Raw genomic sequence first — 24,303 nt, forward strand, 5'->3', positions numbered from 1 at the left:
TTAAAGCGAAATTAGTAAATTAAACACCGACTCGTGTAATGTCGCACCAAAAGCTGGCTATTAGGCGAAATTAACCTATTTCGCAGCCTAAATATTGCTGATGATGATGCCTTGTGTTTATAGCTTCCATTAATTAGTCAAATAAATAGTTCACAAAAGAAGGACTTTCACATTTCACGTCGTTGCTGGAAGTTTTATAGGGAAGGATGTGTTTGTGTGGAGCCGTACATTGGACACGCATAATTAGCCTCTGCTATTTTCACACGCTCTTCGGGTGTTTACATCACTCTCCTCGGGGGCAAATCACATATTTCCTCAAAAAAAAATGTGGAAAAATGAGGTAGAATTGCGAGATCTAGATGTATATTTAAAAACTCGCTCCAGCGTCTGGATTGGATTACGGTACGGTGTGCGCCTTAACGGCAGATTAAACATGTATATGAAGACATATTCAAATGCATTTTTTTTTTTTTTTCATTGTCGAGCCTCAAAAACTTTCCCTTCACTGCACCGCGGAAAGGACGCGCGTTCACAACAAAGCGGTAGATACAGTATAAGGTTTGTGCTACTCACCGTGGTTGTCCAAAGGAGGAGGATGAAAAAAAAGTCAAGCGTTAGTGCACAAATCAATGTGAACGATATTATTTAGCTTATGAAAATATCAGTCTTCAACAGCAGAGTCTGCCGGACTGGTTGTGTTTACAGAGTGTAAGAGAGACTTGGAGACGGTGAATGCCTTGGCTCTCTGCGCACCGCTCTGCAGCTCCTTCCCGGGGTATTGCACGTTGAAATGTCCACACAGCCGTTTGTCAAACCCTGCCGTCCTACACTTCCCACCCCCCCTTTATGCCAACAAACATAACTGTTGTCACGGTTTCATTTATTAAACCCTTTCCCTTTCTTTTTTTTTTTTTTTAAAAAAAACCCCACTGCTATTTCTATAATCGACCCGGAGCAACTCTGCTCGGTATTTTGTTTGTTGGGAGAGTTTATTGACCCTCCAGCGGTAGCCACAGCCCATCTCCCTGAGCGTGTGTCTACCTTAATCCTAACCTGTGAATAATTAATTTCCACCATCAAAAATGTCACGGAGCCATAAATGGAGCCTTTATGTGAGAACCTATCAATACAGCCATGATGCCATATTAGCATTGATGGAGCTAAATATTAAAGGGAATAGATGGCCTGCTTCTGTTTTGTGCGTAAAAGTGCCCAGGCTCCAAAAAGGGCTTTACTGCAATCGATGGCCGGAGCGTTGCTCCTCCTCTAAACTTCAATCTCCTCACATGATTGATGATCTTGGGGAGCTTTGATAATTGACTACTCTGAGGTAAGGCACGGATTTCTATCAAGAGAGGGGATTGGACGAAAGAAACATACAAAATTACTTTCTCCACAAAACCTTTTTTCTTTTTTTTTACCTCTTGGAAAAGTTCATTGTGGACTCAGAGGGGTGATGCGTATCGTTTAATTTGCTAAAAAAGACCAGAGGAATAATTAGCTGTGAGATTAGGAAGTGCTGAGGTATCAGGCACACCGGCTTATAACCACAAAACACATAACAAGTGAGCGTCATGCTCATATATTAAAGTCAGCATTCACAAGATGTCCTGATAATTTATTGTCTTTTGTTTAACTTCTATCACTGACTTAAAGGGGATACAACGTTTCTTTGTTTACCTGTGCGTAAAACTTTGGGTGCGTCATGCGCAATTCTGCATTAAAGTGATCCCTTTTTTTTTTTTTTTTTAACTGTAAATCATGATTCATGCAGTTTAATTCAGTCAGTGTTGTGTTTAATTCAACTCAGAGGAGTTGCAGCCGAAGTATCCGCGCTGCTAAACCTCCCTCATTCAGCTCTCATTCTGCTTTTCCTTTAGGACTCTTCTCGGCGACAAGGAATTGGGTGGAAGTTGGTGCTGTGTTGGTTTGGCTTTTTACCCCCAGTGTGGAGTTGAAGCCGTCCCTGTGCCTCGCATATACTCTGTATATCACAAGATTTGGTCTCTCCTCTCTCTTTTCTGGAGCTGCTGTAGGACTGGCTATGGCCACCACTACTTCCGGGATCCGTCATTTCATTCGCCCACCGCTCAGCGCTGCGAACTGACTCTGTTTCTATAAGCAAGCTAGCAGCCAACCTGCCAACACTCGCTGACACTCACTCATCTCAGTTTCGCCAGATAGACGAAATACCTACGGGGGAAAGAAAGGAAAGATCCGAATCGCAATCTCTTAATTTCTACTGCTTTTTTCCCCTTTTTCTACAGTGATAATAAAACAAGATAGCGATCTGGAGGCATTAAAGGAGACGCGGACTTGCGGGATGAAAACGGACTAAAAAGATTCGTCCTTCTCTTGAACATCATCACCAACCGTCATTCATTCATTACCTTGACAACCTCTGGCTTTGATTGACAGCTGGAGTGGCAAAAAGCCATGAGACACGACAGTTTAGTTACATGCAGGTTGTTGATGGGCCGATTGTAACCTTCACTTTGGCGCATTTTTTTTCTTTTTTTCCGAGGAAAGAGGGAAAACAAGAAAAATTGCAAAACTCCCCGATGCTACGATTTCAACTGAACCACACTGGCGAATAGGAGAAGTCGCAAAGTTGGTTGAAAAAGGAATCTTGCCACTAAATCACTTTCTAACCGGGACTGGGATATTAAATATACGACAGATTCAGGAGTTTATTGGAGCGCAGCCTGATGGCGCAAAGGGTAGGTTTTAAATCTCCTACACTTACCTGTTCAAATCCACAGTAGGGAGGCCCTGGTATCGATAACCTCTTGTCGGGTGGTGGCAAATTTACAAAGTATTCATATCAAAGCCGCTATATGTGACATTTTCGCAGCGCCCTTACTCTTCAAGCAAAGTGACAGCCTCTGCTCTCACCGACAGCCTCCACGACAGTCGTGGAGCAGTTTCACAGGAGACTCCAAACTAATTCGCTCTTCTCAGCCACCAAACTCTGTCTCGGGGAGCACCTAACTTAGAATGTTTCTGGTAATGACTAAATCCTTTAGCAGGTTTTACGATATTTGACATTTTTCCGCCCTGGCTGCTGCGCGTTTTCAAAGCAACAGCTTATTAGTTTCTCCTTTGCGTATCCTCACCATGAGACGGCATGCTTTTTGTACTTTTCACGTTTGTTTTAAAGAGTAACCGGGCAGCCGGCTGACTTTTGCTCTGATTTTATTCCCAGTACGATGAGCTGGCCCATTACGGTGGGATGGACGGAGTCACGGCGTCGATGTACGGGGACCCGCATGCTCCCCGGCCGCTTCCCCAGGTCCACCACCTGAACCACGGACCGCCGCTGCACGCCAGCCAGCACTACGGAGCCCACGCTCCCCATCCAAACGTTATGCCCACCAGCATGGGCTCTGCTGTCAACGACGTTTTAAAGAGGGATAAAGATCAAATTTATGGGTAAGGTTTGCATGAACCAAATACGCCCCACAATCCTTTTTTTCCTTTAAGTTTTCTGCTTTTCTAGAAGTTTGTTTCACCGGAGTTTCGCTCCCACCACTAAATTTAGAGAGTGTTTTGTGCAGGACCGACCGCAATTTCGGAGCCCCTTTGTTGGCCAGGGGAGTTTGGTTGAAGTGTAATTTTATACGCATTGTATGAGGCATCGTCAAGCCTGCAGTAAGTAAGAGTAAGCCTAGAGCTTGAAATACAAGCTATAAAATAATATGGGAACTCTCTCTGCGTAGACCGAAGCTAGAAAGTCACAGGCTGCATGGAAATAGAATTAAAAAAAACAAAAACTATTTGTAACATCACAACAATAGTCCCAAGTCGCAAAGTGTGCTTCAACATAACGCCCCACTATTATTTATCCACCTCTGAAATAGCCTCGACTGATTTAAACCTTCTCGTTGCTGCCTGCAAGAAAAAACTTCTCGCATGTTTTCAAATATTACTTGTAGTTACAGAGAGCGTCACGACGCACAGCGTGTCTCTACAATTATACTTTTATTAGGTTATTCTCAAATAAGGAAAATGAATGTCTTCAGACGCTCTTGCTGATGGTTGCAAAACTTCCCAAAAATGTTCCCAGATATTGCTCACCAGCACGCGTACGCAGAAAGTGCCATAATCCACAGTGTATCATTATAATCTGGGATGGAGTGCAGAGGAAATCCTCTTCATCTCTTTTACTCACGTTTTCAGGCACCGAACAGACTTTACCTTCTTTTTAAAAAAAAAAATACTGACACACATCTAAATGACTTAAATTAGGAAACTGATGCCAGTTTTCTAAAGTTAACGTTTGTTGTCAAAATTTTTACCCTGAAATTATAGTTTAGTTTTTAAAAATAATTTTGGTGACTGTCTCCTGATGCTGATAGGGTTGAAGTTTTATATCCATTTTTATTCACCTCTGACTCACTTTTATAGTTGCAATAAGGAGGAAATAGTGAAGTCCTCGGTGCCTCAGTACGTCTGCACTCTAACTGCAAAATTATTTCACTTCAAGTTTTTTTTTTTTTTTTGCGGACTGTGTAATTTCTTTAAAATCCCAGCGACCACTGCAGTGTGTGTGTCAGTCCTGTTTTGTGTAGTTTTGTCGACTTCTCAGCCGTTTTTACTTTGCACTGCAAGAAATGTCAGTCTCAACAAGTCGATTACTATCACACGAGTGTAAAATCCTTCCCAAATTTCCCAAAAAGGACGAGTAAAATATTACAGATGCCTCCAACTCAAAACAGTCTTCTAATAACAACGATCTTGAATCAGTGTTTTATTTGCTCTCTGTCTTATTCTAGTATGCGGTCACTTATTTGAAGAGAAGTGTGTAAAACATCTACAGCGAAAGGGGGGACAAATAAGTCAAATTATCTCATCTGACTGTGTTATATTTTCCAGTTGCTCTGGTAAATCAGGAAGAGTTTTAGGAGCAGGGAGCCGACAGACATGCAGGTTGATTGGACATTTTTTGCAGTGGGCATTGTGGAGCCGGTGTGCTGCTTGTTCTCAGCCTGTGTTTCCCCTCTTGCAGTCACCCTTTATTCCCACTGCTCGCACTGGTTTTTGAGAAGTGCGAGTTGGCGACGTGTACTCCGAGGGAGCCCGGCGTAGCAGGCGGCGATGTCTGCTCCTCAGACTCCTTCAATGAGGACATTGCAGTCTTTGCCAAACAGGTCAATTTAGAAATATTACCAAAAAATATATATATTGGATTTTGTGGCTGCGTTAGGACACATAGTTTTCTGCCTGCATCTTTTTTTTTTTTTTATTGCAATAAAACTTTCTCTTGATATGATTAAAGAATAGAGTTTGTTCTGTGGAGAATTTCCACTTTTTTTTTTTAAACGCAAAAGTTGTCTCATTCATGAGATTTGAATCATCAGCTTTACATTTCAGGATAGAAACAGACGCACATTCCGCACATTTCATGCCAAACTAACTTTGACATTTGTTGTATTATTTTAGGTCCGAGCAGAAAAACCTTTATTTTCATCAAATCCAGAGTTGGACAATTTGGTAAGCGCACACTTTGAGCTCTCTGTCTCTTAATGATCGCCGCTTCGGTGCGGTTACACTCTGTCTTGCTTTGGGACACCCTGGAGTGTCCGCAGCCCCACACAGCAAATATGGGAACATATGATTTAAACTTCCGCACTGATGTCAGATCAGTTTTGAAGTGAGGCTTGTGTGACCACATTTGCCGCTGTCATTGTTCAGTCTTCCCATCTGAGTGACCCAGCTGACCAGTGTGTGATGGCCAATTAGACTGTTAAATGCTGCTTCCTTTCAAAATAAATGTAAAAAAAAAATTCACATAGATGTAGCACTTTCTGGCTGTAGTACACCCCGTTGTGTTATAACGGGCGGATTAATAGATTAAAAAAGTGTAAAAAAAAAAAAAAAAAATCCTGCATATTTTGTGATGTAAATTGTTTATTTTGCTCTTTTTTCAGATGATACAAGCCATACAAGTATTACGGTTTCACCTCTTGGAATTAGAAAAGGTAAATATCATAAACCAGTGTGTTTTAGACTTCTCTCTGTGGCAAACGCATGTCGTCACCTTCACTAACACTCTGTATTTTAATATAACTAATATTTAAGTTGCTCCAATATTCAGTGCGGTGCTAGATATACAAACAATAACCGGCATGCATTGGGAGAAAGTTTCAGGTGTTTCATTTTGATAGAATATGCTATTTTATTTGGCCAACTATTTCTGTGACTGTTGATAAAATATGCTGGAGCCTCTTTGCTCACGTTGCACATTGTTATCGATCCGCAGATTTAGTTTCCCCTGCTCATTATTCCTCCAGTTTACGGCGTGCTGTTTATTTTTTGTCGGTCAACTTGTTGCTCCGGTCTCAGGAGAATAATAAGCACTGCAACAGTTTCACTATTGTTTCCTCGCCGCCGATAATGCCCCCTTAATTGGAGTTATTCTTGGACTGGCTGAAGCGTTTCCCCATCCTGAAGAAAAGGTGTTTTCTTCCCCTTTTCTAGGTGCACGAGCTCTGCGACAATTTTTGCCACCGGTACATCAGTTGTTTGAAAGGAAAAATGCCAATAGATCTAGTTATTGACGAACGGGATGGCAGCTCAAAATCAGACCACGAAGAACTCTCGGGATCATCGACCAACCTTGCAGATCACGTGAGTAACAGAGGCTTTATTACATTCATTATAAGGAGGTGCTGTTTTTTGTGCGCGTCTGCGTGACTCTCTGCAGCTCCAAGAGAGCACCCGAGCACTCATCATTTAAAAAAATACATTGCATTATGGATAATCGGCTGTTTTTAAATAATCAGATGCGTTTGTTGGTCCTCATAATGCCAACTTTTGTGCTGCTTAGCCTCCGCTCAGTGTGTGACCCTGCTGTGCCATCAGTAAATAGAGCATGCTCTGTTGTTCTGCAAGGAAAATCTGCCGATCGATGTTCTAAGGTCAAAAGCTAGATGTGATACAATAGACTCAGTTATTGTTTTAGTCTTTTGATTACGGGCAGTCATGTGTGCATAATGCGCCCGTGCTTGCTCGAGATTTGTGTGTGTGTGTGTGTGTGTGTGTGTGTGTGTGTGTGTGTGTGTGTGTGTGTGTGTGTGTGTGTGTGTGGGAGCGTGAGTATTAGAGGCTGCGCGTGCGCGTGTGTAACTCGCTGCCGTGCGTTATGGAGAGTTGCAGGCTGGAAAAAAAAAAAAAACGTGAGGCAATTATCTGTTACGCAGGTTTAACGTTAAAGCAGGGTATCAGCGGTAAGCTTTAGCTTTAGGCCAATATTTAAAAAGAAAAGGGCTTTATATTTGGGGCTGTGGGAGCTGGATATGGCCTGTGCGTAAAGCTGTGGATTTTGCTGCAGAGGTGGAGAAAGTGGTAGCCTATTGAAATAGATCTCTGAGCTACAGACTTACCATCAATGTCAAGTTCACAAGGCATATGATGGTTCGTCTGGAGGCCTTCCATTGCTGTTGATGTTAATGTGTTTAATTGTTTCGTATTGATTGCCGTGTGGTTTGCTCTACAGTGGGCTTCTCCTCTGCTCCCCACTTTATGGCTGGAGGCTCCATAATGCTGAATTCAATTATATGCACCTGAAGTACAGTAGCTTTAAATTTGAAGATCGATTCCCTGGTTTAAATCGTGCATTTTCGGTGTAATAAACACCCCCCCCCCCGTCCAACCCCCAGCAATATGGATTGAGCTCAGCTGACAGTGTATTATTGAGTTGATATCTGTGAATTATTACGTCTTGCATGCCTGTGATAAAGCTAATGTTTTGGTGGAGGAAAAAATGGGCGGCTATTGAAACAAAGTGACTAGTTAATAGTATGTGTGCAGCACAAGGCCAAGCCTATTAGGAATTAAAGCAGATTTAAGTGTTATGCAAAGTCACTGCGCTGCATCTGTTGGGTCTGGCTATAGGCCTAATAGCAGTGGATTCCCTCTGAAAGCCCGTCGGGTTTGCAGAGCCACGCAGCTCACCGCACAAGGTGAATTAAAAACGTCACTGGACCGGAGATGTCCACGTTGGTTTGAGAAACGGTCAAAACGGCAATATTGTAGTCCTCCAACACAAGTGCAGAAATGAGGCATGCTGTTGTTTATATTGTAGAGATTAGATAAACTAGCCTGTTTAGTTTCATGGCAGATGGTTGATACACAAGCCAATTTCCAATGGTGCCTCCAGTGCTCAGACACCAGCTTTGTCAGCAGTCCACTTGTGAGAAATATTTTAATAATTAGAAAATTAGATATGCCAATAAAGCAAATCAGGAGCAGCAATAAACAAAGAGGGTTGCATGACAAGCCATTTATCTTGGAGTCGTTTGGACTGACCACCTCATTAGATATTTTAAGTTTTGAGGGATTTATTTCACTTTTGTGGCACCAATGAACTTTTTATTATAGCTAACTGCTGGGCTGAATTTGACAAAAGCAGAGGAAAGCATTTTTTTTTTTCTTGTTTGCTTTTAGAGCTCTGTCTGAGCTGAGAGGTGATTTTAATAATGACTGAGTTACATGTTATGGAAATATACACACTCCGGCTTATAGTTATTTTTTGATGAATAAAAATCTTAAAAGCTTTATTTTTGTACAGCGTGTGAGAGCATGCATGCGCCCTGTGATGCTTTAGTGGAAATAATATTTGCTGAAAGTCTACAGTGCAGTCAGGATCTAAAAGCCTGTGGTAAATAGTTAACTTCCTCAGCGGTAATTTCCACATGTAATTGAAAGGAGTCTAGCTTTTTATGCCTAAAATGTGCCTTGAATATTGGAAACAATGCACAAAACAATGCATTTGGCTGCAAAGCTGCGCCGCCTGATGGAAAGCAATTTCTGTCCTACTTGTCTTGATTTATTTATTTTATTTATTCATTTGTATTTGGCTCTATTTTATTATTCATTTCTGTCCTCGCTTCTCATTGAGGAGAGGAAGGCAGTTTGATAGTTAGATATGCTAATTTATTTAGTTAGAATCTCTCACGTCCATTTTTCTTTGCTTTGATATGCATTTTTAATATATAGCCCTGGGCTACATCTCATTTGGTGAAAGTTGGTTTTTCTGGAGATGATGAGGCTCTTCACTGTGAAGGAGGCGGCCCGTTGAGCTTGTTTTCATGTGTGTATGTGTGTGTATGTGCATGTGTGTACTTCCTTCCTCTTTCCACCTCTTTTCTCTTTCCCTCCTCTCCCCTCTTCGTACCTGACAGCGGAGCATAATAAGCACAGTTTATTTACACTTGAATGCAGCATTGTCTTAGAGATGATTGGATTATGGTATAGTGAGAGCGGGATGAGTCCTTCCTGACACTGTTGATATCCCTTATTCGCTTGCGGTGACTATCTCAACCATGTAGCCCACCCAAGGCTTCCTAACTCATCGCCCCTCCTCAGATCAACCCCATCCCAATTAAAAGAAAGACAAAAAAGATGTTGTATTACACATGAAGGGTGATGAGGAAAAGGAAAAAAAACACAGCGGTGTAGATTTGTAAACGGTTGGTACAGTGTGTGTGCGCGCTTGTCAATGGTTTCCTCTCTTGTCTTTTAATTAATGAATAAAATTTCTGTCTCTTCTGTGCTACATCCAATTAGGGAGGCAAATAGAATTAACAGTGTCTGAATATTATCTGTTCTAATGAATTAGCCTTTGTGTCTTCTTGTGCTATTGTGCCGCGTCTTCAGTCAAGCTTACATATTAGCAGAAAGCTTTTCATTTCCTCCATGCATATGCATTACGCTTTGGAAACTGTCTTTGAATTTCTGCATAGTTTCAGGTTTGTTATACAGAGAGTCTGCAGGACTTGCAGGTCCCAGGGCTTTGTTTTGGAGAGCTTTCCTCAGGGAGTGATAGTAGTTCCCATAGAGGTTATGGCTGTAGCTTATCTTGACTCTGCATGGCTGGAAAGGGAAAAAGGGAAAAAAGCTTTCTCTGTTTACATTTGATTCTCTGGTACAGGCTCTGAGCGCCGTAGACCATTGGTCAGACATGGTGATGTCACAGGTTCAGTCAAGTACTGCAATTGTTCATCCTGTGCCCATGCAGTGATTTACTGTATGTCTCAGTGGAGATGGGTCCTCAGTAATGTCCCGTTCCTGCATGTGACTATGCGTGGTGCAGCGACACACACAGCCTTCTGCCTGTGGACAGCGAGCCCTCGGGCCGAGCCAGCCTGCTGAACCGTGGAATTTCTCAGTTTTGGAGGTGTTCTAATTCAACTAGCTTTGTTCTCCTCGGGGACCGACTACGTTTGGACCCCCCCCCCACCCACCCACCCTCTCATGAAAACAGTGCATCGTTGACTTGGACCGCTCTGTCTGTTCCACACAATTGTTTTGTGATGGTGGGATGTCTGGCCTAACATTTCCTATTTGATTAGTGTTCAGAGGCAGGGCGCTGTTGGCAGGCATATCTAATCATCGCTGCCGTGGCTGGAGAGAGCCTAGACTCACTTGTTGCATCGCCCTCAATCCCCTTTCTTTAACTGCACGTATGCTCCAAATGGCTGCACTGAAAAGCAGTTACTGAGCTGTTATTTTAGTATTATGAGATGCACGTATGTTGACTTGTACTGAAACCCAACATACAGTTAATGCTTATACAGATATACACTGAGTTGCCACTTTATTAGGTACATCTATACAATCTATTGCATCTCAGTACATAAATACATCAATCTCATCTCTGTCATAAATTCTGCCTTTACAAAGTTTCTAATGCTCAGACATTGTCATTACAGGGGACATAGTTAAAGGTGGGGTTGACCTCCTCCTCCTCCTTTCTTTCCTCCCTGTTGACATACAGGGAGGAATATTCAAAACACCTCTCAATATAACGCAGTCAAGTACTACATCACCACTAATTTGACTTCACTGCTAAAACATATAATTTAATTAATGCCTCTATGACGGTGTCAACAAAAAGCAGAACAGTTATATTGGATTGCATAAGGTGTATGAGTAAAGTGGGCACTTGGTGTATATTTAATACTCATTTGAAAGAACACATGTTAGGGCTATTGCAAGAAATAACCGAAAGTAGAATGATCTATAATGACTTGATGTGTGTTTTATATTCGTGCCATTTAGAATAGCCCTGTCAATTTGCTGTTTGCCAAACCCATGAATCACTATAATAATCACATTTTTATTTTAATTTCTTCTTTCTGAAGACATATTTTTACATGTAATGTGTCATTTACTACAGTAAAAAAGGTTGTTTTGCCTCAGAGAAAGTTTTGAAGAATAGATACAATCAGTCAATCCCCTGTGTCTGTTAAAACATGCTGCAGTGAATTATTAGCTGCTAAATTAAGGACTCTTTATATTCTGGATAATTGAAGGTGTTGTAAATACTCAGTTGTTCAATAGAGGTGCACCTACACTTTTCTAAAGTGGCTGTATATAATTACGTGCTCAACCCAACAAAAATGTGCGAGGAGTTTTTCTCTGTTTATGCCATGTGGCAAGATGTGTCTTGAAATGTCGGCTCGCTTTATGATTTACGGTCCTGTGTGTTTCTGGTGTGTCAGCAATTCTGTACATGTTCAGCACAGGATCCCTGAAGCTGCTCTTCGCTGTTGCGGTGCAGCACACGCACGCGCGCACACACACACACACACACACACACACACACACAGAGGGCTAGTCGTTCTCAGCCTACCTCACACTGCCACTACACCAACAGATTTCTTCCCTTTCCCCCGGGTTCCAGGGGAATTTGAGGGAAATTCAATGATGCCGCTAAATCAATTTTATTTGAAATTCCTAGGGATGTAGGCAGAGTGCAGTGAGGGAAGTGAGATTGCGCCAGGCAGGTGTTTGTAAATGAGAAACAGGGGACGGGAGCAGAGGAGACGGCAGCATTCTCCTGCTCTCCTGTGGCCTGGCTCTACTACAAGCCTTCCTCCCCATATTGTCTCCTGCTTTTATATTAATTACAACTTGTATTATCAGCTGCCAGTTGCTAACCCCAGCAAATAGAAAAGGCTGCCCCTAGAGACCACGCTTCTTTTGTATCTTATTCTCGATCTAGTCCTATTGTGTTTGTGTTTGTGTGTGCGTGTGTGTGTGTGCATTCCCGCCTGCACATGTATGTGTGTTTGCTTGTTGGCGTTCTCCTTCTCCTCCTGGTAACACTGCTCTTTAACACAATTAGTGAAGAGCATGGAGTGAACCATGTTTGACTCCTAATTATGCCCAGCTTTAGGGAATAGTCACATGGGCTCGAGGCCTTTTTTTCTCTTTTGCTTCTTCCTCTTTTTTTAATCCGAGCACTTCTTGTGTAGGTTGAAGACGACTGTTTGGGTGACATGATTTTTTTTCCCCAACTTGTTTGAACTTTATCAGACCCATGAGGGTTGTGACAAAATGGTTGTGTGTGTTTGTGTTGCACGGTGTGGTGTCTGTTGATGCACCCTCCATAGCTCAGAGAGGCCCACTAAATTATTCATGGGGAGGAAAGGCTGTTGCTTTTGTCGCCTTGTTGAGTGTGGAAAGTTAACGCTTTTGTTGTGGTATTTGTTGTCTTGTTTTGCAGACGGGGTTATGAATGAGAGGTGACTCACAGGTATTAAAGGAGGAGTGTGTGCTTTATCAAGAATATCTACAGCATATTCACTGGGCCTAGTATCCACTGTATTATTATTATTAGGTCATATAAAGTGCTGCGGTCGGCTTTTTGCCCTGCAAGAAACAAACTAACCAGCTTTATCTACATCCCTGCATACAGGCCCATTAAACCCACAGGGTAGCAAATCACAGCAAAATATCATTCCCTTTAACACCATTAGCTGAGGTGTCTTTGAATTTAATTTAGTGCCAGCACCATTAAAAATGACACATTACTCTGCAATGATAGCTAAATTAAGTCCTATCGATTCGGCTGTTGCATTAAAACCATGCTGTGGCCATAGCTGGCAAGTGGTGGAGAGAGAGAGAACAAGAGAGCGAGAGTGTGTGAGAGCAGCGAGCATAGTTTTTCAGGTCTGCCTCACATCTTGCCGGCAGTGGGTGTCTCATTGTGAGGAAGTAGAACCCAGTCATTTTCTTCTCTTGGAACAACAACAGCCCGTTCGGAGAGCACTGAGCCCAGCTCAGCCTAAATACATTATACACTCTGGGAGTCTGGGACTTTTACCTCTCTTGCCTCCTTCCCTCCTTGTACCGTATCACAAAGGCAAAATTAGGCTGTTTTCAGAGGGCTGACGGGCTGTTCCCACATTAATGATCTTACTCGCTGTATGTTGTGTTGAGAATAACAGAAAATGACAACAACAACAGACCTTGTTCCCATGACGTACGCTATGTGTCGATCAGTGGCCCAGAGAGTGAACACGTTACAATCATGCATCCCTCTCAGAGCAGGGACACTTTTCCCCCCGCTTCCTCTGAAGGGCTAAAACCCACGCATAGGCTATTGTTCCCCCTGTCTTCTTACCCCTCTTCTGAGCAATTCTCCGAGCTCTTTATCTGATTGCCATCCGGTGAACAGCTGACGCTGAAAGGGCCTTGAGTGGAGCGGAGGGTCTGAAGGGCCTTGTGTGTTTCTGTCTGCTGTTTTCAGCTTCGAGCTGTTTGAGAAAACAGCCCTCCTTCCCCAAAAAACTTAGCAGATAAAAGGGCCTCGCTCACAGGCATAGCATCAGCCTCGCCTCCGCAGCAGAACAAGCAGCAGCACATCAGGACTGTGCACCCAGGGGAACTCGGCAGCCGCTTGTCTTATAGCCTCTGTTTCCCTGCAAACCTCCACTAGTCTCCAGGCTCTGTCCTGTCTGTCCTCCACCAGTACAGCTCACTCTGACTGGGGCACCAAAGCAGGCAGGCAGGCTCCTCTCTGGCAGGAGCTGAGGGAAAAGAAGCTCATCAGGAACTGTACTGAAATTAGACAAAATGGTAAAAACGGTCTCTTTCTTGGAATATACTGTGGCGTGTACATTTTCCTTCTGCTTTCCTATGTATGTATATGTGTTTATGTGTGTTTGAGGGAGAAAAAAAACCCATAGCGGGAACTGAGAAGTGGGCTGAGGTTTGTGGGAAGCCTTGGTGCAGGCCTGTGTTTGTTTGGCTTGGGCTCTGCTCAAGGGGCTGCTTCTCTCCGGCCCCAGACAACGTTGGGCTTACGTTCGCCAACATTTTGTCATCGTGCTCAGGTGACAGGTTAAATTGGGAAAGACTAGCCAGGGTTTTGTGAGCTATGAAGCTGTATCAACTCTGCGTGAGAGGCTGTTTGGTGTGTGGATTTGATTGAGCCTGTGTGTTTGTGGACGCCAGTGTAGTAAATGACGTGATCAGCCTGTCCCTCTATTGCCTGAATGGCAGAGGAAATTCCACCTCCAGCCTGCCTTCATGTGGCACTGATAAAGCCTTTCCTGTACAGTAGAAAATCCTGTTTCCCTGTGTGCACTGACAGGGCACTGGGAATGACCAGGAAGGAGAGCAGGAGGAGTAGGAGGAAAAAGAAAAGAGCTGCAGAGGGAGTGAAGGAGAAAAGAAAGTCACCCTTAAAGCCATGAATTTGTTTATGGACATTTCTTTGAAGTTAGCCAGCAAAGATTTAACACTTTTTTTAGCATGTGTTTGTGTATACAAAAGTGAGTGTGTGTACATGTGTGTTTATACTTCTTGCTCTATTATGTCATTAGCATGTGTGCATAAGTGTATTTCTGCAAGCCTCTGTGGGCGTGTGTATATGTCAATGTGGGTGTGTACACATTTTTGGCAGATTAGCTGGAGAATCACTGTCATATCTTATTTTCATTTCTGACAGTGGTAATGATTAATGGCGGCTGTGGTGTGTTTGGACTTTTTACCTCTATATTTCTCACTTGACACGGAAGTCTCAATTGGTTATGGTATAAACGAACTCCACTGGGCTCTGCCATATGTGTTTAGACAATTACTCACAAGTGCTCCACTTGCAATGTTCAAAATCAAACGCCACATTAACAGTGCTGCGTTTTGCTCTCATGCATTAATGAAACACTTTGATTACAGTGTTTTGACTTATTGCCAGATGCTTTAGTGCATTTGTTTCTTTCTATTCATCTATGATTTCGTGGCATCTCTGATTGTCTGCTAGCTGGGAAACAGGCAGTGGGGCTCTCCGGCTTGCCAACAGAATGTAAGCAGGCCAAGGACCCTCACAGTGCCTGTAGACTCTTACAGATGTCACTCTCACTATTCCAGCATGCTCATGTGGTCTCTCTCTCTCTCTCCTTCTCTGTCTCTCCCTCTCTCCCTTCCCCTCCTCCCATTCTCCCCCCTCCTGCTCTCTCTGCTCCTGGTTTGCGGTTTGGACGGGGAATGTGGATGGATGCACGGATGGATGGATGGATCCCACGCTCGCTTTCTCTCTTTTCAAACCTCAGAACCCAGCTTCCTGGAGAGACCATGATGACGCCACCTCCACACACTCAGCCGGCACACCGGGGCCCTCCAGCGGGGGACACGCTTCACAGAGCGGTGACAACAGCAGCGAACAAGGTGAGCCAGCACAGAAATGGGCATGCACACGCACGCACGCGCACACACACACACACACACACACACACACACACACACACACACACACACACACACACACACACACACACACACACACACACACACACACTTGCATATATGCATGCACTTGTGCACTCAAGCACCAACACATAAACATACACAGATACAGGCACAGATCCATGCGGGACATATTAATCATCATGCATGGATAGAGTTGCCAACACTTCACTTTAACCCTGTCTAATGTGAGATCTACAGTGAATAGATGGCACATCTCTCTATACACATACATCCCCGTCCTTCCTTTTGCACACTGGATTATCCTGCATTTTGACTGGCGTCCATGTAAACACATAGTCACACCTAAAAATGAACACGCTTATCCACTGTTACACTCACACGCAAATACAAGCAGCAGCCACTGTAATACACCAACCTAGTAAAGGGCTTTCCAACATGTTGCTATTTAGAGAGCTGAACAAAAGCTGGTGATTAATAGTGTATTTCTGCCAGTTCTTGCTTGCATTTAAACCATATTAACTTTGCTCGCACAACAGCCCCTAATTATGTCTCAGTGAGCCTTGTGTTATCTAGTACGTGACCTGCCAAACAGTCATAATGCATTTCAAAACAAATGTATTTGAATTTATTACAGACAGCGTGTGCAAGTCACAGTTATCTGTCTTGTATTTATGTCACGGTTTGTATCAATTCTGACATGTAAATTATCAAAAGCATATGCTACTAGTTAAATTTAGAGGTGAGGCCAAGCATCAATAAATTGTGAGCTTAAAATTGTTTATTAAATGTAACTGCTGCCTGCACTAAGAGAACAGATGATGAGCTCTTGGCCTTTCCTTTCTTGTCTTCCCCTTGTTTTGAATTTACCAAGATCTCCTTTCACTGGCGGCAGAGTGTGTGTGTTGTGGATCTCTTTCTGTATCCGTGTGTGCCCTCTGGCAGTATCCATGGTTTTGCATGAAATTTCATCACACCATCTACACACAAACACACTCAGACACTCAGATACACACTTAGAACAGCTCACTCACAGAGTGAAGCCGCTTGTTGTGTCCGTTCAAGGCTATCGTTTTGCCAATAAGCGATCAAATGTATCGATGGGTTATGTGTCTGTGGTGGGGCTGTTTAAATCATCTCCTCGTCAGATAGAAGTGGCAGTTGCAGCCTCTGAACCATTACTGACCACAAACTGAGGGCCGAAGCAGACCTCTATGGTTGGCTGTGTCAGGACTAGTTGGATCACAAACTGTTGATAGGCTAGTTGATGATAGCTAAGCCTTGGCTAAGAAACAGGATATGTCTGATGGACAGTATAAGCATAATGAAGGAATAGGTTACAATAATATGACACTAAATTGATCCTGATATGGATAATTCTCCTTTTGCTTGCTCCCTCCATGGTGAGAACAGTCTCCAGCTCAAGGACACTCAGCAGGGCAAATGCCCACTCACACTGGGCTTACTCTCATATAATCTGTATACGGCACGTTCTCATCAGTAGATGGGCTTTTAGAGCAAACAAGCATCTCACCTTTTAACAAAAAATAAAGAGAGACAAGAGAGAAATTAAAGTGAATTAGATTTAGATTGTTGGCATTTAAGTAATAATATTAGTTCTAAACACTGAATGATTGTGGGTCAGACAGTGTATAGAGTTTTTGTGCTCATCTTTGCAATTGCAACTAGCATGGGAGATGAAGACTGCAGGAACAACAGAGGGAGGAGGGGGGGAGGAGAGAAAGAAATGCACTGCCTATTGATTATCTTACACACATAAGTACAAGTGACCTGTAATCCGCAGAGCACTTATCGACTCCTCTCCCCACCGTATCCAGTAACAGCGGATCAATACGGGCCAAAGACAGTTACGGTACAGCACCGTGCTCTGGGCCAAGATAGGCCTGGACTAGATCAGGGCCAGAGCCTGACCTGCACTGAAGAGTGCTAAATGCTAGATCCACCAGCTTACAGCCATTCTTAGTAAAACAAAAAAAGTAAGCAGCATAGCATATAAAGGCAGAGATATAAAAGAAGGTGAATGAAGAGCCATTGAAGTACAGAGGTGAAAGAGAAGGTGAAAAAGTAGGGAGAGTGAGAAAAAGGAAAAAAAAGAAAGCGAGAGAGGGCAGCTGATTTAATGGTCTAATGAGGCCGTCCTCCAGCCAGTTGTTTTGTGTGAGGCATGCTCTGACCTTTCGCTCCGCTCGGGAGCCCCGCCGCCTCATTTTTCACATTCTTGCAATTACGTTAACGCTTGAAGCGCTCGCTGACTCCCGACTCTGGCCCTTCCATTCTGACAGAGCCTTCCCTCCCCAACCTCTCCACCTTTCCCTCCTCTCCTCCACTCCACCCCACTCCGCGCATGAACTCGCCTCCTATCTCAATACATTTCCACATAAAATTTGTAGTCCACACTCTCAAGTCCACAGAGAAAATGTGAAATGTGTGCTTCACTTCAGTAATGGGGTCTTTAACAGCTTGGCCCCTGTTAAAAGGGGTGACGATGTGGATCAGTTGAGGAAGACAGAATAGGTGGGTGAGAGTGAGAGAGGGGAGGAAAGGGAGTGAGTGTGCGTAAGACCCACGCTGCTTTACGGTCTCAGCTACCAAGAAAAACATCAACTTTCGTCCACCATATTCCATCTTGAAAGGTGTGTTGTATGTGTGCCTGTGGCTTGAAAAACATTTACCTCAAAAATTAATCAAGAGGCATCCCTGTGTTGTCTATGTGACTCCACTCCATTTCAAGTCCAACTGCTTTGATGGGTGAAAAGTTTTTACCTTTTCCTTCAGCTGATGTTAGGGGATGCACAGTACAATAAAGCTCGGCATCACTCATATACTTTTTTTCCCCCCAAAAGTACTGTATGTACAGTGTACATAGTGTACACTATACTGAGGTCCTGATGTTTTACTGTGAGCAGAATTCACTTCCTCAATCTCCGGCTTGTATCTCAGCATTGAGCATTGCTCTGAACCTGTGCCAAAAAACAATTTAACAAGTGGGCAAATATGTATTGCCCCTCTTGTGGAATAATTTACTGTCAAGCTGTAAAGGTGAAGCATGCTCATAGCTGTCAATAAAGATTGCCAGTTAAGGTTCTGACACATATGAAAAAGGCTTCAGTACAATACTCAGATCTGCAACCTCTCCCCACCCTGTGCTCCTAACAGAATTTTTTCTCAGAGTTTCCCTCCAAAAAAGAAAATATGAATTATCACCCTTAGGGCAAATTCTGCACTCTCACTTACTGATTCTTAGAGAATGACTCCCTATGTTCTGGCAATATAAACAAATATCAGCGGTTAACAGGAGATGGTTCAGAAGGTAACGCACAATAACTTCATTGCCTCTGCTTGCACATCATTTTGATTAACAGTCGTTTGGAAGTCCTCCAAGCTTATCTAGAAACATCAGAGACATCAGTTGCAGGGAGTTAAAGTTGATGAATGTGCCTGCCTTAAGATAGCACTTGTTTCCAAGCCGGTGTCCGTAATATGTTAAACACCCAAGGTGAGATGGAGCAGTGTGATGAAATATGCTGCACATTTGCCCATTCCAAACACAGTAGAACCGAATGCACTCAGTCATGAACTGTAAATCCTCAACACTGATTCAGCCTGGTAGGTAACGTTTTTTCCCCTCTTGCTGTATATGTACATGTGTGAGTGTGTGTGTGTGTGCGTGTGTGTGCAAGCCTCAGCTCCAGTCCACACTTGTAATTATTAGCTATGCATGAAGACCAAATCCACGTTGACATCTTGAGTGGTGAGCAAAGGGGCTTTCTGTACAATTCCCCGATTCTACGGTAGATGGAAAAGGCTCAACAGAAGAGAGGAGAAAGCATTTTGTACATTTTCTCAGCAATTGAACAATCCCCACGCTCTGCGGATAGACAGACTCCCCAGAGAGACTGAGAGAGGCAGAGATGGAGAGAAAGGGAGGAAGAGAGGGAGAGCTTGAGTGTTCGGCTCCAAGGGAGCATGCTGCGCTTGATGGTATTGTGGTACATTTGTGTGTGTCTGTGTGTGTGTGCATGGGGAGTATGGTGAGCTCCCTTGGCCCTGGCCAGGGGCCCCACTCAGCAAGGTCTTTGTGGTTGAGCTCACTAGAGGGGGGTCATTTCTGGTGGGGACACGATTCCCTGTGTCCGCCCAGACAGTCCCAGCATGAACAAGGCCTGTTGAATCTGGCATTTTCCAGACCTTTGGCTTTGTTTTTTTTTGTTTTTTTTTACAGCTACACTTAGGGCTCAAGAAGACCCAAAAGCGAGGGAGGAGAAAGAAAGAAAAAATATATATACCCTCAACAGAAAGAACAGCACAGTCTGTGCTAAACGCAAGATGGAAGCCTTGTTGCGTTTTAGTAGCCTATACCCCAGCTCTGGAGTGATCAGTGAGGTGTGTCTGTGTATATAAAATATACAGTGTGTGTGTGTTTGTGGGCATGCATGTGCGTGTGTTAGCTGGTTCTCTCTAAGTGCCTGTTAGAGTTTAATTTAGTGTAGTAATTAAAGCTGAACACTGGCCCATAAACAACAGATAAACAATAAAGCAGATCCAAGCCCTGCTGTTTCATGGCTCTCACTCCCAGCTGTTGGTGCACTGATAATTTTTACACAGTGCCCCCACCTTACCACAACACAATGCTGCTGAAGCAACAAGGGTGCGTATGTGTTGTAAATGTGTGCTTGGGTACATTTTAGTGCGGGATGGCAGAGGCTGAACAAAAAAGGCCAAACATAAATACACAGGATATGTCCACTTCCCTTTCTTGAAAGAAAACACAGTGAATCACAACGTGCAAGAGGAGTCACCTACCTCAGAAGCCCCTTCAAAAAAAACCTTAAATGGCAACAACAATCACATAACATTAAAGCAAGTGCAGCCATGATATGCATTCAACCTATAACTTGCAATATCAGTGGCAGCAAGTAGAAGAGAACTGCACACAAACAGAAAACAAGCTAAAGATGCTCATTGAGAACAACAATGCCACAGTGCTTCTCCACTATAATAATAAGCAACTGTGTGTAATTTTAGCCTTGTCACTACATGTCAACCCCATGTTAGTCAGGTGTCTGTCGTGAAAACAGTGTAGTATGTCTGTCTGATGGTTTGTTGGGAAGGGGCAGGACCATTGTTGAAAGCTGAGAAGAGTTGCTGCGGAGGGGGAGAAAACACGGTACGGAGGGGATACTTTCATGATCCCATTAGCATAAGAGAGGCTAAATTATTCATGTGCAGTGCTTAATCTATGGGGAAAAGTATAGTTAATGCACATAGTTTTAAAATGGATCTCTCCCTGCCTCTGCTCTAACACCAGAATCTTGCTGGATTCAGCATTCGCGGGCATTTACGGGAACTGCTGTCACTCTCCGTCTCATACACACACATAGACATAGTATGTGTGGGCATATGTGCACTCTTTCCTAAGCGCTCCTGCACTTCAAGCTGTTTCAAGGGGCTCTGCTCTCAGGCTCATCCCCTCTCTCCCCTCTCTCCATAAGTCCCTCTCTCATCCTCCCTCTCCTTCTCTTTCCATTTATTCCTCCGTCTCTCTCCCTCGCTACCTCTGTTTCTCCCACCCCCTCCCTCTCTCACCGTCTCCCTCACACTCCCCTCCTCACTCACCCCTCTATGTCTCGCTCTCGGTACCGCAGACTACCTGGCCCTCATCCAAAATGTGATTAAAGAGAATGATCAGCTCCCTCAGCTCCCTCCTTCCTTCCTCCCTTCCGCTCTCTCTCTTCCTTTTTTATGTCTCTCTGTCTTTCTTCTGACCCTGTGTTACGTTCTTACACTCTAGAGTTCATGAGAGGAAAAAAAAACACATGAAAACAGGGAAAGCAGAGGAACTGTTAAAGGATGAAGACTGCCAGAAGAGTCAACTCCACTTCCAGTAACATAGTCCTCTACCCACAACACCACCACTACCCTACATCCTCCCTTTTCCCCCTGTACCTCTTATCATCTCCTTCTGTCCACTCTCCCTCTCCCCGCTGCCTCACCTCTGGCTGGGGCCTGGTCCCTCTGGTCCGTAATCATGAGCAGGCCCCCGGCACCACCTGGCCCAACCCCGCCTGACCTAGCTTGGCCAGGAACTGGGTCCTACACAGAGAGGAAAGGCACATTAACTGGGTCAGTCTAATGTGCAAACTAATGTTTGCAGAACATAGGGAAAAAATTACACAGATTATTCTGACAGCAGCTCAGGAGAATGTCTGCTTTGCTCCATTAAGGGAAAACTTGGGGGAAATCTTTCTTTCTTTCTTTCTTTCTAGTAGTAGATGAAAACCAGCATGTTACTGGCAAGTAGTCATGATTGAACTATAACATAAGGAGAGGAGTGTCTTTTTCAAAGACATAGTGCAGTGTTGTATCAGTTCATTATACAGTGGGTTTACACACCCATATTCTATTGCTGATTACTCCAGTTCATGCGGTGATGATGAGGAGTGCACAGGGGTCTGATGTAATATGGCTAAAAGGGATTTGAGCGCATGCCCCAAAGGGCATTTCCACGTCCATTACTGCTGCTGCCGCTGTATTTTCACAAGGATGACAGTGCTTTGGTTCTTTAAAGGGAGAGTGTTTTCCCAGGAAATTTTCTGTCTTGTTTCAGCAGGCTAGCCTGAAGGGGGTCAGCCAAGAAGTCACCCTTAAGAGGTGATAATCCAATTGCTCTAGTCCTCACCAGATTTGTTTTCCCCTTGTCTGGCAGTGTGTTTGTGTGTGTGTTTACAGAGAGTGTAAGCATGCGTGTGTGAATCTAATAGACATAGAATGGGAGGCAGAGGCAGCAAGATGCCACCGGTTTCTTCTGTGTCCAACCCCGGGCCCCACTCTAGATCAGAGAGAGGTTATGGAGGCCAAGTCTGTCAAAGGCACACCTGCAGGGAAACTCCAAAAACCCTGACTGCCAGCTTACACAGGCCCGTTTAAGGTGTGCTTATTTGGAGTTTAACCCTGACTTCAAATGTCCTTTCCCTCTCTCCCCCTTTGTGTTTGACCAATGGGCCTTGTGCTCTTTTACTTTCTTTCCTTTCTGCTGCCTCTCTTGGCTCTTTAATCTCTTCCACCACCCCCACCCTCCCAATTCTCCTCCCCCTAATATCTGAACCCCATATCACAGCAAAGGTCCCTCCCAAAAGACAGCAAGCGGTTGAGTAGAGTGGTTTAGCAAGGCCAGCTATTGCTTGTTCACTTGCTGTGTGGTTTTCTCTTGCGTAAACCAGGGTTTATATACTGAAGCATATTTGGAACTGAGCAGAGCAGCTATACCCTACAGGTAGTGCTTTAACCATGCTGCTATCGTCCAAGAGAGTGGGTGGATGATAAAGGAAGTGTGTTACAATCCGAGTTCTTCCTCTCTGCTGCTGATTTTCACGCGTACATCTTTCACGTTTATGCAAAGCTTTTGAGGGCATTATGCAAGATAAGCTCATTTTCTAGTCTGATTCCCACTCTAGTACATGCTTTAATGACTCTTAAAGCCAAGGGCTGCTTTTTTAGGCATAATAGCAGTCCCGCGGTCTCTCCGTTTCCACGTAGCCAGAGTGCTTTTTCCACACCTGATCACTTTTGTTCACCCATTTTATGGCTATTGGGGAGCAGGCGGAGGTGAGCAATTTGACAGTGGTTAGTGCCATGAGCCCTAATGTTTATTGGAAGCAAGCGTCTAATAATTTTTGATTACCCCAGAGGAGGTATTAGCCATGTTAGTCAGCAAGGATAATTTCTTATTTACATGCCCCAAGCAGTGAACACTCTGAAGGAACACTGGGGCTAAATGCGCAACAAAACGAATCAAACATGCCAAACGAGATGCTCCATCCTGGCTGGCTGCAGGGCTGAAGCTGAGAAAACCTTCATTATGCATTTACCATAATTCATTTAGAGGGTTATCAATTTGCAGAATACAGAGAAGATGTTTGGAGGGGGAAGCAGGAACACCATATCAAACAAACGAAGAGAAAATGGAACAAGGGAAAGCAAGATGAAAAGGAGTAAGATATTCAAGGATAGCTCAGTGCTTGGATTTTTAAAATGTTGTTCCAATTACACACTTTTCCATGTTCTGAGGCAGAACTTGCATGTTAAATGCTGCAATCTCTTCTCTTTTACCAGTGTCACGCTCCGCCCCCTAAAAAAGCAGAAGATGATTTCCCTTTAATGAAAGCCACTTGGCCCAGGAATTCTCTTCTACACAATTTTTGTTGAGAATGAGGCTACACATAGATGTACTAGTTCAAATATTGTCTTTCTGTTCATTTAGGACCGTTCTTTGTTTGGCTTCTACCCTGCTTACTCAAGGGTTTCTTGTATCTGTCTCTCAGTGTGGATTTCAGGACAGTTACTACATGTTTTCATTTTTCTCTCCTGGCAACACATATCAAGAGAAGAAAAAGACCTTTAAAAGCATCTCTCCCTCTGCCATCAGGCAAGGATGACTAAGGCCCCATTAGAACAATTGGAGGAAACTTAGGGAGACGGGGAGTGTTTAAAAGAATGAATGCAGGCAGAAAACACCACTATCTTTTGATAACCAGGACTTTCTTTCATTATCTAAACAGAAAAACCTCCACCTTGGAAAAATTGCACTCACACTATAGTTTCATTCAAACATAAAACAATGAAAACAGAGATGTAGAAAAAAAAAGCGAGACAAAACAAAGAAAAAACATTTAACATTTTCCAGTGAGGTGGAAAGCTGCATTGTTTAGTACGAATGCTTACTCCCAGGGATGCAGTCCTTAGACAACTGAGTGTCTGCAGGAGACATCTGTGAAGCCTGACCTT

General features: G+C 43.7%; 1 protein-coding gene across 3 annotated transcripts in view; it reads left to right on the forward strand.

The window, feature by feature from the left end:
* The first annotated feature begins 2,016 nt into the window (after positions 1-2,016).
* meis2a (Meis homeobox 2a) overlaps positions 2,017-24,303 on the forward strand; it is a 78,726-nt gene continuing 56,439 nt past the window's right edge. For 2 of the 3 annotated variants that reach the window (XM_070842081.1, XM_070842082.1), the window contains exons 1-7: positions 2,017-2,720; positions 3,206-3,432; positions 5,009-5,150; positions 5,443-5,493; positions 5,931-5,981; positions 6,481-6,630; positions 15,345-15,459. In XM_070842081.1, coding sequence (XP_070698182.1) covers positions 2,709-2,720; positions 3,206-3,432; positions 5,009-5,150; positions 5,443-5,493; positions 5,931-5,981; positions 6,481-6,630; positions 15,345-15,459 — 748 coding nt within the window. In that variant the 5' untranslated portion in view covers positions 2,017-2,708. The remainder of the gene's footprint in view (positions 2,721-3,205; positions 3,433-5,008; positions 5,151-5,442; positions 5,494-5,930; positions 5,982-6,480; positions 6,631-15,344; positions 15,460-24,303) is intronic. The other variant, XM_070842083.1, reaches the window with a different exon arrangement.

This window comes from Pempheris klunzingeri, chromosome 13 (assembly GCF_042242105.1).
Source record: "Pempheris klunzingeri isolate RE-2024b chromosome 13, fPemKlu1.hap1, whole genome shotgun sequence".
Taxonomy (NCBI): Eukaryota; Metazoa; Chordata; class Actinopteri; order Acropomatiformes; family Pempheridae; genus Pempheris; species Pempheris klunzingeri.